General features: G+C 35.1%; 1 protein-coding gene across 1 annotated transcript; it reads left to right on the top strand.

Annotated features, from left to right (window-relative positions):
* The first annotated feature begins 3,395 nt into the window (after window positions 1–3,395).
* LOC143585086 (cysteine synthase 2-like) lies at window positions 3,396–9,107 on the top strand. Its single transcript, XM_077066957.1, has 6 exons — window positions 3,396–3,603; window positions 4,208–4,282; window positions 4,588–4,731; window positions 5,695–6,051; window positions 6,651–6,886; window positions 8,703–9,107. The coding sequence occupies exons 1-6, from the start codon at window positions 3,397–3,399 to the stop codon at window positions 8,923–8,925; spliced, it is 1,242 nt and encodes a 413-aa protein (XP_076923072.1). The 5' UTR covers window position 3,396; the 3' UTR covers window positions 8,926–9,107.
* Window positions 9,108–19,429: the final 10,322 nt, after the last annotated feature.

The following is a 19,429-nucleotide window of genomic DNA, read 5'->3' on the forward strand; positions in this document are numbered from 1 at the left end:
ATACGAGTCGACCGATGTAAAACTTATCTTAAAATGGCGATCAAAAGGACGAAACAATGTTTCAATTCGGGTGCTTGAATTTCCAATTAACAAAAATCAAGTCATTTGAATCACCGTTTCGAAATAAGTTTTACATCAGTCGACTCATATCGTTCTTCCGATCAAAAACCCTAAAACATCGATTTGAAACTAGGGAAAAAATATAATGACGTTAAGTATTTTGTAACGGAGGACCAGTGAGACAAAAATAGTTAAAATGTGGGACCATTGTTAGTGATTTTTAAAGTGGAATTATTATCGGCCAATACACAAAAGATGGGATTATTTATTTTCAATTTTCCTTCTTTTTATATGTTATTAATCATTACCAAAACAAAAAAGAAATTAACAAATATATCATATATGTAATTCGCGCAAAATTACATATATGTAGCTTGTAAATCTCTCTCTCTCTCTCTCTCTCTCTCTCTCTATATATATATATATATATATATATATATATATATATATATATACTTTCTAAATCTACATACTTTTATATGTCTTTTTGGGAAAGATGTGTGGATCACGATTTCCTAGACTTTTTAATTTGGAGGTGAACAAAAATTGTTTAGTAAAAGAGAAATTGTTTAATTCAGGTTGGGTGTGGAACTGGAGAAGGCGCCATAGGAGTGGGGTGGAGGACACTCAGCTCGAGGAATTGATATCCCTTCTAGATTCAGTTTCTTTGAGTGATTCGGATGATAAATGGATTTGGGACTCGGATTCTGGTGACACGTTCTCGGTTAAAGGAGTCAGATCCTACTTGGATCGTCAGGAGCTGCCAGAGGGTACCATCCCTACGAGATAGAATAAATTCGTGCCAAGGAAGGTTAACATCATGATCTGGCGCCTGCTTCTAGGTCGTATCTCGACTAGATTTAATTTAAGTCGTAAAGGTTTGATATTCCTTCAATATTATGCCCAATTTGTTTGAATTCGGTGGAAGTTTTGGATCACATTTTTGGAGGGTGTCACCTTGCTTCAAATATTTGGAATGCTATCGGTCGTTGGTTGGATGTGTCTATTCCAGGGGATAAAGGGCCTAAAAGTATTTTAGAATGGTTGGATTCTTTGGGATGGGTGAAAAAGAAAAAAGATGTTATTGAGGTGAGTATCTATACGACATGGTGGACTATTTGGAGAGCTCGGAATGAGATTATTTTTTGTCAACCCAATGATAACAAAGACACTCTAGTTGATTAGACTGTTTCAGTTTCGCATTTGTGGTTATCGTCTCGTAATTGTAAGTTTTATTTGAACCGGGTGACGTGGCTTAAAAACCCGTTACTTAGCATGTAATTTTTGGTCTTGTCCCGGTTAGGTTTTTCTTTCTGGTTGTGGTTTTTATTTCAAGCTTGCCTTTTAAAAAAAATTAAAAAGAATGAAAAAATAAAAATTAAAAAAAATTAGTGTTTTAAAGTGATTTTAAATGATAGAGCACATGAGGTTGGTTTAAGCTAGCCACATCAAATAATTAATTTGCATTGTTACTTTTTTTTACATAAATTATTAGTCGTATGTTATAAATTATTTTTCTAAAATATATAATTAATTTAAAAGCTTTTAGTTCATTTTAAACATCGTATGTGAAGCCAAAAAAATTCAATGAGCCTAAACATTCTTCCCATACACGGCTCATGCTCAATAACTAATTCGACATTATTTGAAGCTCAACCTTGACCCTTTTCAAGCGTTTTATTAATCTGATCTTAAGTAACTCGTGAGCAGCTTAGCTAGGGGTGTTCTTCGAGTTTCAAAGTTTTTATTTTTGAATTGAAACCCAACCCAAATCTCTCACGGTGTTTTTGTGTTCGGGCAATTTGGGTTCTGGTTTTTGAGTTGGGTTAATCGGGTTTCGGGTATCCTGAAAAACAGAAACAAAATAAATAAATAAATAATAAAACTACGATGTTAAAATTAAAGTAACATATCCTTCTTCATTCGTAACGTAAATAAATAGCCTTATAAGCCAATTCAAAAAAGAGTAAAATTTAACAAAGTCCAACCATAATTAAAAATATTTCCCCTTTCTAAACTTTGAAATTACATATTTTTCCAAACCATGCTTAAAGAGCATTGTACATTTTGCATTAAAAACTTATATTTTGGGGAAACATGTAATTTTGAAGTTTAGGAAGGGAAAATATGTAAAAATCCATTAAAAAAAACCCTACATAAGCGTCTTTAATTTGGTGTGAATTAGGTGTTGATTACGGCTATTAGTGATAAGTAGAAAATATACATGAAAAATAAAAAGTCAATCAATAATAGGTGGAATGAGAGCAATATATCTGGTTTAGATTCTGATAACCATAGCGGCTAAGGCTTAACCTATTATACCTAAAAATATATTTTGTTTTAAAATTAAAAGCTTATTCGGGTTTTTTGGGTTGACCTGAAACCCATAAATTAGACCCAACAACCAACCCAAATTACTTTGGTTTGGGTTTGGGTTCGGGTTAGTGTTTTCTCGGGTTCGTTTTTTTGGTTCGAGTTAGTGTAGGGTTTTCTCAAATTGGGTTTCGGATTCGTTTACATCGGCCTTTTTTTAACGGCCAACGTTTCCTCTAAATAGGCTACTGGCTAAATTCATCGCATAGGGATACACTCGTTTTTTGATCCGGGAAAAACACATCATCTAAGGTTAACGCCCGTGAACACTCGCCCGAACGCACAAAACATGTCAGTTCAAGGATCCAAATAGCTAAAACCACCCATTCACCTAGTTTCCCATCACCACCATGGTACCTATGAAACTAAGGGTCTGTTTGGTTGGAGGTAATTGAATGAACAAGGAAAAATGGGTCATTACCATCCATTTCCCTTGTTTGGTTAACATGTAGCAATGAAATGAATTATTACTTTATGATGTTTGGTATTCATAAAAAAACACAAGAATAAATAGAAATGATAAATAAACTCCAATCTCAAAATATATAAAAAAAAATACCAAAATAGAAAGAATGGCAATTGCAGCGATGGTGGTGGTGACGTCACAACGATGAAATAATAATGATTCATTTCATTCTCGTATGGTAAACAAACATCTCAATAGAATGATAATGATTCATTCTATTCTCTCGCTCATTTCATTCCATTCCATTACCTCGTACCAAACAAACCCCAAGCCTGTTCCTTACCAATTCACCAATAGCTCATTTACGTTTACATTGGGCTTTTACTTCTAAAAGACTTAATGGGCCAAACCCATAACATTATTATTATTATTATTATTATTATTATTATTATTATTATTTCGGCCCAAAGTCTTCAACTAACTAATAACCAACCAACCAATCCGATCACATAACGCCGCCATAACCGCCACCGGAGTTAACCTCCGGCCACCGTAACATGCTTCCACCGGCGAATTTAATCACAATCATAGCCTCTATCTCAGTATCCCTATGTTCTCTATACATTATAACAAGCAGCCGCCGTCGGTCAACGAAAGTCAAAACCCTAACGGACAGCAAACGGAAGAGTAACGGTGTCGTTGGCGCCATTGGAAACACTCCGCTTATTAGGATTAATAGCCTCTCAGATGCCACTGGTTGTGAAGTAATTAATATTATTACCGTGACGTAATTAATATTATTACTATTATTGTTATCTCATATTTTTTTTAATTACGAGAACTCGAGCTAGGTTTGTCGGTTTGTTTCGAGCTCTTATTTTAATTACGAACGTTCATGAACATAAATCAACGAACGGAACATGTGTTCATGTTCGTTCGTTTAATTAAACGAACACAAATTTTTTGTTCATGTTCGTTACGAACATAAACGAACTTTCCGCCGAACGGTTCACGAATATTTCACCGAAAGTTCGGTTCATTTACAGGCCTATACACAACCGAGCTTGGGCTCGTTTAAAGTATTGCACATGAGCTCGAGCCAAGCTTTTACTCGTTTAAGGTTTACTCAATATATATTAAAATAATTAAAAACTGTGTATAAGTTAATTCATAAGTAATAAATAAGCCGAGCTTGAGGTTGAAAAAACAACTCACGAGCCGAGCTCGAGCTTTAGTAAAAGAGCTTGAAACAAGCCGAGCTCGAGCTCTCGGAAGTCAAAACAAGCAGAGTTTTTGTGTTTTTTTTAATTACACGTACATAAATTTGTGGTTTTGGTTAATGCTTTGTTTTTTCTTATTGTTAATCAGATTCTTCCGAAAGCAGAGTTTTTGAATCCGGGAGGAAGTGTTAAAGATAGAGTTGCTGTTAAAATAATCGAAGAGGTAGATTCAGTCTTCTACTCGTCTGTCAATGCTAGGGTTCTAACAGACAATGTGCTTCTATAGTCCATATTTTTTAAATTCAATTGTGATCTTCAAGATAATAGATAATGTACTATAAGTTTTTCTTATATTTTTTTTTATCAAATAAATGAAGTTAGCATAAAGTAAAGACCTTGAAATTAAAAGCAAAGTATTCAATAAACTGAGTATGAGGATATGTTGGTCAATGTGTGAAGCTGAGTATATATGTGTGTCCTTTAATACATATTACGAGACATTTATGTTGAGCTTTCACAAATCCATAGGCTTTGGAATCGGGACAACTACTTAAAGGCGGTGTAGTTACCGAGGGTAGTCCTGGGAGCACAGCAATTAGTCTTGCAACAGTTGCTCCTGCTTATGGATGCAAATGTCATGTGGTTATCCCAGATGACGCTGCTATTGAAAAGGTACGAATGATTTAAATTTATAAATTAGAACCTTTGTATATGTAATGATTTGCCTTTGCAGTTGTGTTTTGTCTATTTTTTCATTTCTTTTTTGCTGTTGTATTTGGTTAGGATAACTCAAACCGGTTGTATTACCATAGATGATGATTTTGTGTTTAAAGTCCTTCACATGTAATCTTTTTGAGTTTTCAAGTTTTGATTAATTGCTAGGCTTGCTCAATTGGTATTATACTGTAATCACTAGTTTAATGAAAAAAGAATCTTTTGGTGGTTCATTTTTAGTTACTTAAAACTTTTAGCGCTGATGCATAAATAGCATCTACTTACATTCAGGGGTGTAAACGAGCCGAGCCCGAGCTCCACCAGGCTTGAGCTCGGCTCGTGAGTTTTTTTCTCTTTTCAAACTCGAGCTTGGCTCACTTACTATTTATTAATAATTTATATACATTTTTAATTATTTTATATATTTTGAGAAAAAACTTAACAAGCCTAAGCTCGGATCGAGCCGTGTGTAGTGCTTAAACGAGCCATATCTTGGCTCGAGCTCGGCTGTGCAGTGTGTAAATAATACATAGAAGTACAAAAGAAACTTGAAAATACACTAGGCTCGTTAAGGCTCGACGAGCAACGATCTTCCCATACAAGGCTTGAGCTTTTTGTCGATCTGATTTTGAGTAGCTCGTGAGCGGCTCCGCTCGTTTGCACCAAAGCCACTTCATTACAAAATGGACTAGTGTGGTAGTTATAACTTTTAAAAATGGGCTAGGTTGAAATTTTGAGACAAGTTACCTAGTCAAAATTATAATTACCAAGTCGGTGCATAACTGTGTATGATGAACAACCAACCTAATTACATGACATTAAACAAACATCACCTGTTTTTCTGATAGTTTGAACCGGTTACATGATATTATGATGGTAAATAAACTGTTTTTCATGTTTGTTTTTTATATATATTTTCAGTCTGAAATATTAGAGGCCCTCGGAGCAACAGTTGAGAGGGTTCGGCCGGTGTCAATAACTCACAAAGATCATTTTGTCAATATTGCAAGAAGAAGGGCATTAGAAGCAAATAAACTAGCACTGCAGCACATAAATCAAACAGATGAAAAAAATGTTACAAATGCAAATGGATATTTGTCAGAAAAAGAGTATAAAGGTGGATTCTTTGCCGATCAGTTTGAGAATTTGGCAAACTACAGAGCCCATTATGAAGGAACTGGACCTGAGATTTGGGAGCAGACCGGTGGCAAATTGCATGCTTTTGTTGCAGCTGCCGGTACTGGTGGCACGGTGGCTGGTGTTTCTCGTTATCTAAAGGTCAGCCATCTAACAGTTTGAGATTTGTTTTTAGTAGCTAATATTAATTTAGGTGCAAAATAGAAACCGACTGACAGTTTATAATCGATTTTAGCAACCAGCCTCAACATAACAGATTTTATCTGTAAAATGCTGATGTGGCAATCGCTGATGTCATTCAAGATGCTACATATTCGAAAAAGGTTTATGTGAACAAAATTTAACATAAACTATACATGTTTGAAAAAACAATCTTACTTTTTAAGTTTTTATGCATATTTTCATTGAAAGTAGTCATCAAATATCAAATCAGAGCGTATACACTAAATGATATATAAGATGACACGTCAGCAGTGTTTGATAAATCTGCGAAAAAGGTTACTTGCTACTGGTTGAATCGTTCTATTGTTGCTATAAGCGGACTAAAGGATGATCTAAATGTTTTGAGTACAAAGGTTTAGCGACTGTATACATTAAAAGTAGACTTTTAAGCAACTTTCAACCATTTTATTCATTTTAACTAACTTTTTTATATCAATCGTTTGAGATAAATCACAACCCACATAAGTAAACGGGTCAAAATTTACGACAACTAATCCAACTTTTACATTCTTCTAAAGGAAAAAGACCCGGGAATAAAGTGTTATCTTGTGGACCCACCTGGATCTGGTTTGTATAACAAGGTTACAAGGGGAGTGATGTACACTAAAGAGGAGGCTGAAGGAAAGAGATTAAAGAATCCGTTTGATACCATAACCGAAGGCATTGGGATTAACAGATTAACGGAAAATTTTAAAATGGCTCAACTTGATGGAGCTTTTAAAGGCACTGATATTGAAGCTGTGGAAATGTCCAGGTAAGAACTTGGTCCTTGTCTCCAAGATAATATATATTTATGTAATCATGTCATGTCACATTTTTTGCTTCATACTCGTATCAGTTTTGACCCGTTTACTTAAATGGGTCAATTAGGTCATGCTTTCTCTCAAATGTGTAAAAGTAGTTTTACAACGGAACCGTCAAATAGATTGAAAGTAGGGGTGTAAACAAGCCGAGCCAACCCGAGCTCGTTTAACTTACAGAGAGCATGGGCTCGGCTCAGGCTCTGCTTGTTTACTATTTTTTAATTAAAGTTATATGCTTGTAATAACTTTTTATACATTTTTTAATTATAGTCTTATATATAAAATAATATGTATTCTTTAGTTATTTTTCTCATAATATTATATAATAATAAAAATTATCATCATCATCATCATCGTACTCAGTATATCCCACCAATAGCAATGCTATGGTAGGGTCTGAGGAGGGTAAGATGTAGACAGTCTTACCTCTATCCCATAGGGATAGAGAGGCTGCTTCCGGTGAGACCCCCGGCTCGATAGTAGTTTTGCATCAAGCCTTGAACATAAGGCACATAGCACTCAATCATCAGGGACACCGGCTGATTGGTGCATGTGCCCTTGTCTTTCGGCTATCAACGCCACCACATGATGCCTGATTAACCTTCCGCCACTTTTAACGTTATTTTCACGAGATTAGTAAAATAACGTCAAAATTAGTGCACTTTTACTTTTGCCCACCCGAGGGTTCATACATATATACATTATATGCGCGCACCGCAAGCAGGGCGTATAATAATAAAAATTATAAAATATATAAATAATAGGCTTGCGAGCCAGCTCAAGCTCGACAAGTGAAGCTTGGGCTCGGGCTCGCTTATCTAACAAACTTGTTTTTAGGCTCGATCTTGTTTAAGTTGGGCTTGATCAATCTTTTTCACGAGCTGATCTCGAGTAGCCCTCGAGCAGCTTGGCTTGTTTACACCCCCAACAAAAAGTAGAACAAAGGTTATGTTAAATGAATACAACCTCCTAAATCTTATTTTTTAAAGGCTTGGAATTTTTATTACTATTGTAATAATATTGTTTTTGTAATCATAATTTAACGCAAGAAAACATTTATAAGTTTGCGGGTCAACCTGTCTTCGGTCATTTTGACCCATACTCGATACATTTGTTATATGAAATTAGGCAAATTGGAAATAAATAATCCCACCTTTTGTGTATTGGCCGATAATAATCCCACCTTTAAAAATCACTACCAACGGTCCAACCTTTCAACTATTTTTGTCTCAATGGTCCTCCGTTAAAAAACATTTAACATCGTTAAGTTTTTTTCTGAGTTTCAAACCGATGTTTTAGGGCTTTTGATCTGAAGAAGGATACGAGTCGACTGATGTAAAACTTATCTCAAAACGGTGGTTCAAATGGCTTGAATTTTGTTAATTAGAAATTCAAACACTCGAATTGAAACACTGTTTCGTCGTTTGGATCACAGTTTCGAGATAAGTTTTACATCAGTCGACTCCTAGCATTTTCCGATCAAAAGCCCTAAAACATAGGTTTGAAACTTAGCGACGTTAAGTGTTTTTTAACGGAGGACCATTGAGACAAAAATAGTTGAAAGGTTGGACCGTCGGTAGTGATTTTTAAAGGTGAGATTATTATCGGCCAATACACAAAAGGTGGGATTATTTATTTCCAATTTGCCTTTGAAATTAATAAAATTCCGATAACAAGTTTCGGTGGGCCAGCCCGACCCGTTTGCCCGCACTGAAAAACTATGTCATTATTCGTTTTAACAAATCTTATACTTCTTCTATTGATCAGATACCTTCTAAAGAATGATGGGCTTTTTGTTGGAAGTTCTTCATCAATGAACTGTGTAGGAGCTGTAAGATTAGCCCGCTTATTAGGCCCGGGTCATACTATCGTTACAATTTTATGTGATAGCGGGATGAGACACTTAAGCAAGTTCTGTAATCCCGAGTACCTTTCTCAACACGGTTTAACACCTTCGGCCGAAGCATTAGAGTTCCTTGATTCTAGATGATATTGTGGTATCGCGCAGGGGACTATTTTTAGCACTGTTACTACAAAATCATAGATCAAATAGGCTTTACGATTACAAATGTTATTTATTTTTTTGTCGTTAAGGTTGTATGAGTATGTATTTGGTTCTCCGGTTCTAGCTAGAAATATGTTATGTTTAGTCATTGTTTTTTGTTAGATTGTTTAACGTTTTACTTTTGGTTCTCCTGTTCTAGTGAGAAACGTGCATGTCATTCACTGTACACCAAGAGAATAATCTACCTCATTTCAGAATCTGAACGAAGTAACTTTAAATTTAAAAAATGATTAGGTTTTATGTTGTCTTAAAAGTCTATTTACTTAAAATAGTTTTCAAACTTTTATATTTTCAAAATATTAACTTAAAATAATACTTCTTTTTTAAATTAATAACTTAACTCTTAAAATTAATGACTCGTATATTTATCTAGGTATTATTTATTGTTCATTTAAAGGTTTAAACGTTTCATTTTTTATTATTTTTTTAATAACAAATTCTAGATTTTCTAGAAGAAATACATAATAACGTTAAGGATTTTGGTTGTGAGGCACACACCTTCGTCAACAAACTTTATTTGCGATCTTCAAACGTTCATTTTATTTAGTTATTTCATGGTAAATTAGCAATTGTAATATGTGTCGTCTGATTGATCATTGATTTATAATTATTTACTTCCATGAAGCAATATAGGTTAAAAAAGGAAGAAAAAAAAGACATTTATTTCCAATATAACAAATCGCACACTTTTAAAAATAAATTTTTATTTTCATTTGAAAATTTTTGAATTGGGGTGTTAAAGGAATCCGAAATCCGAAAAAAAAGCCGAAATCTGAACAGAAACTGATACCCAAATAATCCGATCTGAATTCTTATTCAGATATTCGAATCGGATCGATCCAAATATACGAATAACTAATTCGGAATTCGGATCAGATTGGATAGAGATTTCAAAGAAATTCGGATATCTTAATAATCCGAATAAGTATCATGTGTTTTAATTATTTTGAAGTTTGGGTTTATTCGTATCAGTTTTAACGTTTAGAATTATGATAATCATGGATTTGATTCGACTTTTGTTTGAAGCTTGACTTTTCTTTGTGTACGTTTTATTTTAATTTTCCGGTTTTGTGTTTTTATCTAATTAGACATTTATTATACGATTTATTTCGGGTCATTCGGATTATTTGGGACTATCCGAATCCATCTGAAATCAATTCGGATTGGATTTTGGATAAGGTCTTAAAAATTTCAAATCTGAACAATCCGAATTGAATAAACCTAATAATCTACTATCCGATTCGATGAACATCCCTAACCTAAACTATTCAAGTATAAATGCGTATAAAGGCGTGTTTCGCAAAATGCTTACTCTTCAGATCCAGTTTAGTCACTTTTTATATACTATAATTTCATGGAACGGGACAAAAGAAATTCTAGGTTGGTTGAATGGTTCGGGTCGGGTTTCTCATATAATAAAAATTCGATACAATAAAAAAAATCGTTATTAATTAGATAATGCATTCTTGAAATAGTTGTAGACGATTTCATTTTTAAAACACATTAGCTTGTTGCGTATACCACTCTTTCAACTTAGTTATAAAATATCTATAACAAAATTATTGCATTGGAGGAAATGAAGATTCGGGATTGTGACTGAAGGACTCAAAGTTCGAATCCGATCCCAATCGGGTTTTACCGCAGCAGACCTTCATGTAGCGAGCTTGCTCCAAAATAGGAGACGACGGACTTGGACTGCAATCGCGGACGTATAGTTTGCCTTTTGCCATTGGGTTATTTTGAATGACCGGACTTTATTTGTTTACCGTTAAAAAAAAAGCCTTGTAGTTCGTTTAATAAAACAGAAAAGAAAGTCTTATTAGGTTAAATTATTTTGTAATAGAAAACAACAAATAAATAACAAAAGTATAGATATTATGGATGGACAAAATACCACTAAGTTAGAAACTTTTATCACAACTAAAGTAGTAAAATGTATGTGGGGTGAGAGGAAACAGGTCAAACCCACAAAACCCATAATACCCGTCACATTCGAACCCATAATACTGCTTATATATAATTGAGTCGGTCCCGGGTCTAGCGTATGGATGTAATTGGGTCCAGTTCTAGAAGTGGGGTTGAAGGAAAACCCCCAAAACTTGACTGCAATTCGAATCAAATAAATAATTTTGTTTTATAGGAGAATATCACAATCAATATCCAGCCCTAAATATCCCCCTTAGGCTGAGGGGTGTGGGGCTTCAGCGGGGGCGCGAGAGCCCCTCCGCTCGCGCCCCCAGGCGCGAGCACCACACCACCGAGGCGCGAGAGGGGCGCGAGAGGGGCGCGAGCACGGGAACCAAGGCGGGCGCAAGGCAGGTCGCGGGAAGGCTGAGGCGTAAAGGGACGTGGGAAAGCGTGAAAGAGTCGTTGGGAGGATAAATGAGCCGTTGGGCTTGGATATTTTTATTAACATAAAATCAGTTTTTCCTATATATAAACCTATACCAATTACCACACCCAAAATCACATACCACACCCAAAATCATATAAAACCATTACCACAACTACAAAAAAAAACCCAAAATCAACCCATCTTCCAAACCTTTTTTTAAAAACATGGCTGGAAATTGGTACCCGAACCTAGATTCTGGTTATAGTTACGACGATTTATGGTCGTCACCAGACCAATCGATGTTTTTTACGGGGTCGCAAGAAACATCCGGCTTTCAACCATCCAACATACAACCGTCTCCTAACTTTGTTGTTCCGGAGACACAAGAATCACACGGTGAAGCTGCGGGACAAAGAAGACGCGTCCACCGGAAAAAACATGTTGCAACGGACGGGTCGGGTTCTGCTTCGACTCCGAGGACGAAACGTAAAACCACTCCGTGGTCATCGGATGAGAAGGAAGCCCTGTGTCGGGCTTGGATAGTCATTTCTGAGGATCGGCGTTGCGGTAATTGTTTTAACGTTTTTAAAAATGATTTTTAATAAAAAAGTTAAATAAAAAAGTTAAATGACTTACAAATTTATTTATGCATTTTGCAGCCGACTACCAAAAGAGCAAGGTCTTTTGGACAAAGGTTAGGGAGACGTTCTATTCGCTCGTTGGGAGTACAGAGCAGAACGCCGAAATGATTTCGGGTCGGTGGTCCGAAATCAGAAAATTTGTCGGCTTGTTTACTAATCTTTTCAACAGGAACGCCGGTCGTATGAGACCAAGTGGCAGTGATGATTTGGCGGTTTACAATTTCACTGTCGAAGAGTGGAAGCAGGAGTGTCTGCGGAGGTATGGGACGGTGAAGACGTGGGACGATGTAAAGTTGTGGGAGAGGTTGAAAAGGTGTGCCAAGTGGGTTGAGCTGGTGGCGCCCGACCATGATGCGGAAGTAGGGCCGAAACGGACTAAAACTAGTTCGTCTGGAGCGTATAGCACTTCTGCCGCGTCGGATTGCCGCGTTGGATTCGACCTAAACATTATGGGGGAGGAAACGTCTTCACCGCCAAGGAGGCGGCCATTGGGACGGGACGCCAAGGGGAAAAAATCGGCTGAGGGGGGAGCCGTAAACATCGTCGATCTTGTTGAATCCCTCAATAAATTCAACAAAACCATGGAGGTGGTCTCTAATGACAAAAAGGAAAAAAGTCGAATGAGAGATTTGGACTTCCTTACAAGAGACTTCAGTAACCTAAATCCGGTCGATCAAATGCTGATGAAAAAGCAAAAGGAACGTATCCGAAAGAGGTTGATCGAAGAAGACCAAGCCGAAGAATAAGAATAATGTTTTTTTAGTACTTTAATTTTTATTTTATTTTTAGATATTAATGTTTTTTTTTAATGTGTGTTTTTTTTAATAATTTATGAGTTTTTTTTAATAATACCTTTTTTGAATATATTTATAAAAAAATAAAAAAAAAATCCGCAGGAGCCCCTGCTCGCGCCCCTCCACACCAGGGCCAGGGGCTCCAGCGGGGGCTCCAACACCCATCTTATCCAGTTTCTCTCTCTGCCACACGTCACAATATTATTGGCTGGAGCCCCCACTCGCGCCCCCGTTGGAGCCCCCCACACCCCTCAGCCTTAACTATCAATGCCTAGATATCAATGCAAAATGCATTGAATTGTTTATAAGTATCGACACATAGATTCTGAATATAAACCCTAAGTATCGACGCGTAAATTATGAATATCATCCCTAAGTATCGACACATAGATTCTCAATATCACCCCTAAGTATCGACATGTAGATTTTGAATATCATCCCTATGTATCGACACGTAGATTTTGAATATCACCCCAAGTAATGCCTATTCATGAGATCACCTTAATCATTAATCAGTACATACTTTATCATCTCTTATTGGTAAGCGATCATTGTTCTCAGTTGTTAAAATAAAAACAATTGTATGCGGTTGTATTCATGTTCATCATCAAACTTTTGATTTCTTAATGGGTACGGTTAATCATCAAACGTAAGAACAACATCATGCGATGATCTTCATGTTCATCATCAAAATCCGATTTCTTAGTTGTTTAGGGTTGTGCATCTTTAATCATGCTTACTTTTATAGAATGTGATTTGCTTTTGTACATGGTAGAACGTGGAGTTGAAGAAAAAAAAAACCCATTTGTACACCCTTAGTAAAATAAAAATTAATTTTTTTTGTTTTGCTTTGCTTCGCTTTTAATCACCCTACATAGATTTTTTTATTTTGTTGCGTAATTCATAAATTGATTTGGGTGTTGGTGCAGAATCTATGATGGCTTAATCTAATTATTGACGCGTAGATTCTAAAACCCCTAAGTATTGACGTCTCGATCTATAGGATATTACCATAAGCATAATCTAAGGAGATGAGATATGTAAGAAATTTGTTTGGCCTCCAAAATCCGATGTTTTAGGTTCAAATCCTAAAGAGTGTGATTTGGATGTTCTTCGATCGAATTCAACTGAAACACTAACTGAAACTAATATTGAGCTATACCACATCCAATCTAAGACTGGTTTTTAAACCCTTGAAATAAAATAACATTGAATTTAAAGAGACCAGTTTTATTTACGGAGTTATGATTTGTATAAGTTAAATTGTTCAACCCATATGGTACACGGGTATCTAATCTAGTGTGTGTGTGTGTGTCTATTAGACTAGTTTGAGACCCACGTACTACACGGGTAATTCATGAAATACAATATTTAATCAAAAATCGATATAGAACAAACAATAAACCTATCAAACACTTAATAGACCTTCAAAAATCTGACCATGTAAAATGCTATCAATGAAAGTTAAAGAATTTGTATATGACACATGATATATATATTTTTTGCAGAATAAAGATCTTTTCAATTTGACTTATTATCAGTAACTGGTATTGGAGATACGAAACAATATCATGTTTATTTTATACATAGCAAAATTTGATGAACATACAAACATAATAAAGTTCAAACTTTAAATTTGAATTTCAAAAACATGCTACTAAAACATATTCATTATGTTTCAAGACCAACATGGTGCAGGCCAGAGATCTTTTCCGGGAAGTTAAACAAGCTTAACGTGAAAAAACAAGCTTAAGACCCTCTAATCTCTCTTTAAACCCCTATCCTAATACTAAGTAAGCTAAACTTTCCTAAGTCTAGCTTTATGTTAATTAAATGGAGTTAAGTGCCATTTTAGTACCTGTGGTTTGTCCAATTACGCAACTTTAGTATCGTTTTTGAATTTATTGCAAATGACTACCTCACTTTTTTAAAACTTGCAATTTTAGTACTTTTTTCTAAACCCGTCTATTTTTTCTGTTAAGTCAGGGGTAAATTAGTAATTTCGATTATTTTATTTATTTTCTCTCTTGAGCTAAGTGCCATTTTCATACATGTGGTTTGTTCAATTATGCAACTTTAGCACCTTTTTTTTTGAATTTATTGCAACTAGATACTTTGATTAGTTTTGAATAGATAGACAAATCAAAAAGAGACATTACATATTACATATATAACAATTAAAAGTAACTAAGTACTTGATAGAAGATGAAAAAAAAACCATGAAATGTATAACATATTTTTTAGCTTTTTGTTCTTGATTGCCAATTTACTTATAGTAGCTTAAGATTCGAGTTCATCTTAGCCATTTTTCTTGCATTTTCTTTATGTGAATTGATTGTTTCTTCAAAAGTTTGGGTATGATAGCAGTAGCTCTTTAACACATCGGACATTGGAGGATCAAGCCAAATAACAATCACACAACTTCGCACCTCTTAGTATAACATCAATTGAACTTGTAGATGAATGACGGTTGACGAATCACATGGACAAAACAATATATCGTAATTCATTAATTCATTGAACTTGAAGATGAACAATGGTTAAGGTTTGAAGGATCAATGAGCATGGGGAGAGGGGTTGATCTGCTCATTTAGGGTTAGAGATTATATTTTAATTGTAATATGTAATGACTCTTTTGGTTTTTCTGTTTATCTAAAACTAATCAAAGTATCCAGTTGCAATAAATTCAAAAAAAAAAAAATGTACTAAAGTTGCATAATTGAACAAACCACATGTATGAAAATGACACTTACTCACTTAGCTAAAAAAGAAAATAAATAAAATAATCAAAATTATTAATTTGCCCCTGACTTAACGGACAAAATAGATAGGGTTAGAAAAAAGTACTAAAATTGCAAGTTTTAGAAAAGTAAGGTAGTCATTTTGCAATAAATTTAAAACCGGTACTAAAGTTGCGTAATTGGACAAACCACATGTACTAAAATGGCACTTAACTCTAATAACATGTGTTCATGATAAGCTTTCACCTACTTAACAACCTTCACACTTAACATGTAAACAAAACCATAAACATATATGGAAAAACTTATTATGTTTAAAAGGTGTTATGAGTAGTGAGAAATTACTAAACATGACTTAAAAGTGGGTTCTGGTTCAAACTTGGTTAAAAGGTGTTTAGACGTGAATATATAGAATAAAAGTTAAGTTTATGATACCTTAAACATACTTAATTAAACATAAAAATATATTAATAAAGTTGGTTTTAGGGATAGAACTAGATTAAAACAAATAGTATGTTTTTTTTTAAACTTATATTATAAGGAGATGAGTTTTCTTGAAGATAAATATGTCAAGGAAATTATTTTATAAATTTATTGTTGTATATGTTAGTTTGGTAAAAGAAACTTATACAAGTACCAAGATTTAAAGCATATAAAAATGAATGAGTAAAAAAATGGTTTTAGTAGGGTGACTTGATTAGTAGATAAAGCAAAAATATATTGTTGATTTTAGAGAAAAATGGATGTTTGGGAAGTTATATGAATTTTAGGTACAAAAATATGGTTTTATAAATGTTTTAAAAGGAAATTTATGTTTTAAAAACAATGATCGGTTTTTAATATAAAACGAAGTTGCTGCTGCTGATGATGGGCTAGCCATTCTAAAGACCTTCCTTGAACCGCCACAGCCAACTGATGGTGCGGGTACAAGTGGGTTTGGAGGGAGTGGTCCTGAAGCTTGAACCTTAAGATCCCTTCCCACTGTTAGGATAGGTTTACATTGTATAGATTTATATTCTTGTAGGCGGGTAGTTACCCGGCCATTCTTGTAATGAATTATTATGAAATATAAATCTTTGTGCGGGTAAGACCGCTACTTTCACTGGATGACTTGCTTTATAAACGTTATATGACTTGCTCATGCATACTTTAGTTTAAATTAGCAACTTTCCAAGTGTTTAGAATAAGTTAACCTTTGAACGTGGTAGATAATAGGTTGAAGTTTTGCTTCCTCCTTCGTGATTGTGCGGGTAAGACCGTCACTTGCACATAGTAGGATGGCTACACTTTACCTATATCTGACCTGCGTGGAGGTTTTCCTCATCTTTTCGTTAGAAATTTTCTAAGTGTTTAGAATAAGTTAACCTTTGAACGTGGTAGATAATAGGTTGAAGTTTTGCTTCCTCCTTCGTGATTGTGCGGGTAAAACCGTCACTTGCACTTGGTAGGATGGCTAAACTTCACATATATCTGACCTGCGTGGAGGTTTTCCTCATCATTCCGTTAGAAATTTTCTAAGTATTTTGAATAGGTTAACCGTTCGACGCGTGGTTGTCAATAGGTTAGTTCGGTTTCTTCTATCATGATTTGTGCGGTTAGGACCGGCACTTTCATTTAGTGGGATCACTAAACTTTACCTATGAATGACCTGCGTGAAGGTTTGCCGTTTTTTGTGTTTATGTGTGACAATCGTCAATTTCAGGTTAACCTCGTTAACTCAACTCCGTTAATTCAAACTTTAAGATCGTTGAATCTATAACGCATACTTCATTACATTTAAACTAGGGTTTAAATGACGCTTAACACTTACTACATGTGTAGTAGTCTTTCGGGATTTGCACCGAAACGCAAACGATTGAGGAATAAACGAAGCACACTAAAACACTAATGATGTGATAACTATGTGTTAGGATTATGTGTTATATTATTGTCATGATTATGTGCAAGTTAGGATAGAATGTTCTAGAAAAACAACACTTGAAAGTAGAAGGACTAGAGTGTAACTTGTTTGTCTATAAATATAACCTTAACTACAAACCCTAACCTATTTTATTAACCTACAACCCGATCGGCCTCCCCCTTGCTCTCTCTTGGCTGCCGTCCACAAACACACACACATACACCATCAATTCAAGCCTTTGATTGAAGAACAAAGTGCTAGGAAGGTATATTTGATCATCCTTCACATCCTTGTTGATTGAATTTGATGTTTGTTGGGTTAATAACAAACCCTAGCTGGCCGATTTTGTTCATGCATATGATTAATATGATGGTTGTTATTTGAATAATGAATTGATAACTAGTTTGATAATATTGCATGTTAATTGTTGTGTCCTTGATTGTGAGTTCAAATAAAACCCTAACCATGTGTGTATGGTGTAATTGATATGCATGGATAGTAGTTATAGTGTCTAGAGGGTTATATGGATGCATGATAGTTCATAGATTGTTATTATGATGAGTTTTGATGTGAACAGATTCTGGACAGAACGTATATACGATGTTTAACTGACTGTAACGAAGTGTAAACGTGAAAATTGATTGAGATTGTGGGTACTGCAGTAAACTAGGTTGAGTCTAGTTTCTATGAAGTATAAATTCGTAATTTTTGGATAAGTGGAAGTATACTTTTATGATTTTACAAAAACGTGATGCAAAGCTGAGCTGTTAGACCTGCTGTTAGGTTATGTTGTAAATGTTATATCTCATGAACTACGAGACCAATTGGGTTGGTTCCACTTCTGGAGGTTGACTCACTGAGTTAGGAACCAAACCCAAGTGGTCTTGCATTTATTGGATTTTTCGTTTAACGGGAATTGCAAATAACATTCTGATGTGCATGAATCTGACTGATATAAGTTAGCTGTAATGTTTTGATCATTATGAACAATCTATATGGAATAAAAATAAGATAAAAGATGTTCTGGAAACCTAAGATATGTATACTCCTGTGGTAATTTTTGGTAAATTAATTGAGACGTTATAATCGGTAAACTAGTGCAATCTTTCAAGTAGAAATTCTGTCATAACGAAACTAGCTGCTGAGTTGTATAGGAATGCATGAAATATGATAGTTTTTATATAATTGTTGTATTTTGACCAAAATACCCTTGCGGGGAATAGTTGCTAGTTGATTGCCATGAATTGACCAAATTGCCCTTATGGGGAATAATGGTTAGTTAGTCTTGTTTGTTGACCAAAATGCCCCTACGGGAATAATTGCTAATAAGTATGTTATTAATACGTGACACGAAAGTAATTGCTCACTCATGTATCGTATCACAATTTTACTTGTTTAAGTCACACACGATTCACAAACGAAACACGAAACATGTTACGTGCATAGGTATTATGTGCCGAGTCTAGAGACTCGTTAAACATTCCGATACTTAGAAAATCTCTTTGTTATTTTAGAACGCTAGAGAGTTTTCTACGACGCGCATCACTCGGTGATCTAGATCGGATATTCTTCGCAAACAGTGAGTTCACTTACCCCACTCTTAAACTGTTTTCAAACGTTTTTCACTTGGGGGAGATAACATACTCCGATAAACGCATTTTCTGAGATAAACGCATATTTAAGATTTCGTTATAAATTATATATCACTTGTAAAGGCTAAGCGGCAAACGTAACATTTGAAGTCCCACACATCGGACCGGTTAATATTTGGAATAGCTAGTCACTTTTGGGTAGTACTACTGGGTTTGACAAACCCCACCCGACGCTAAGCTCAACTGGAGGTTGAGTGGGTGTAAATTTTGGCTAACACTTACCATGGTCTGGAGGACCTGGTGACGGGCACTTGATAAACAGTCAGCTTCGGTCGCGAACCACTTAGCGATACTTGTTGTATAGATTAGCTACCTATCGATATATAATTTGACATAACACTATCTGGTAATGCAAAACACTTAAAC

Source organism: Bidens hawaiensis, unplaced genomic scaffold (assembly GCF_021521415.1).
Source record: "Bidens hawaiensis isolate Kalapana, Puna unplaced genomic scaffold, B.hawaiensis_p1.1 tig00033553_1, whole genome shotgun sequence".
NCBI lineage: Eukaryota > Viridiplantae > Streptophyta > Magnoliopsida > Asterales > Asteraceae > Bidens > Bidens hawaiensis.

Bases quoted from the DNA above. Each gene is read 5' to 3' on its own strand.
- LOC143585086 (XM_077066957.1), top strand. From the start codon at position 3,397: ATGCTTCCACCGGCGAATTTAATCACAATCATAGCCTCTATCTCAGTA. The intron at 3,604-4,207 runs GTAATTAATATT...ATTGTTAATCAG, and splicing joins CAGATGCCACTGGTTGTGAA to ATTCTTCCGAAAGCAGAGTT. The intron at 6,887-8,702 runs GTAAGAACTTGG...TCTATTGATCAG, and splicing joins GAAGCTGTGGAAATGTCCAG to ATACCTTCTAAAGAATGATG.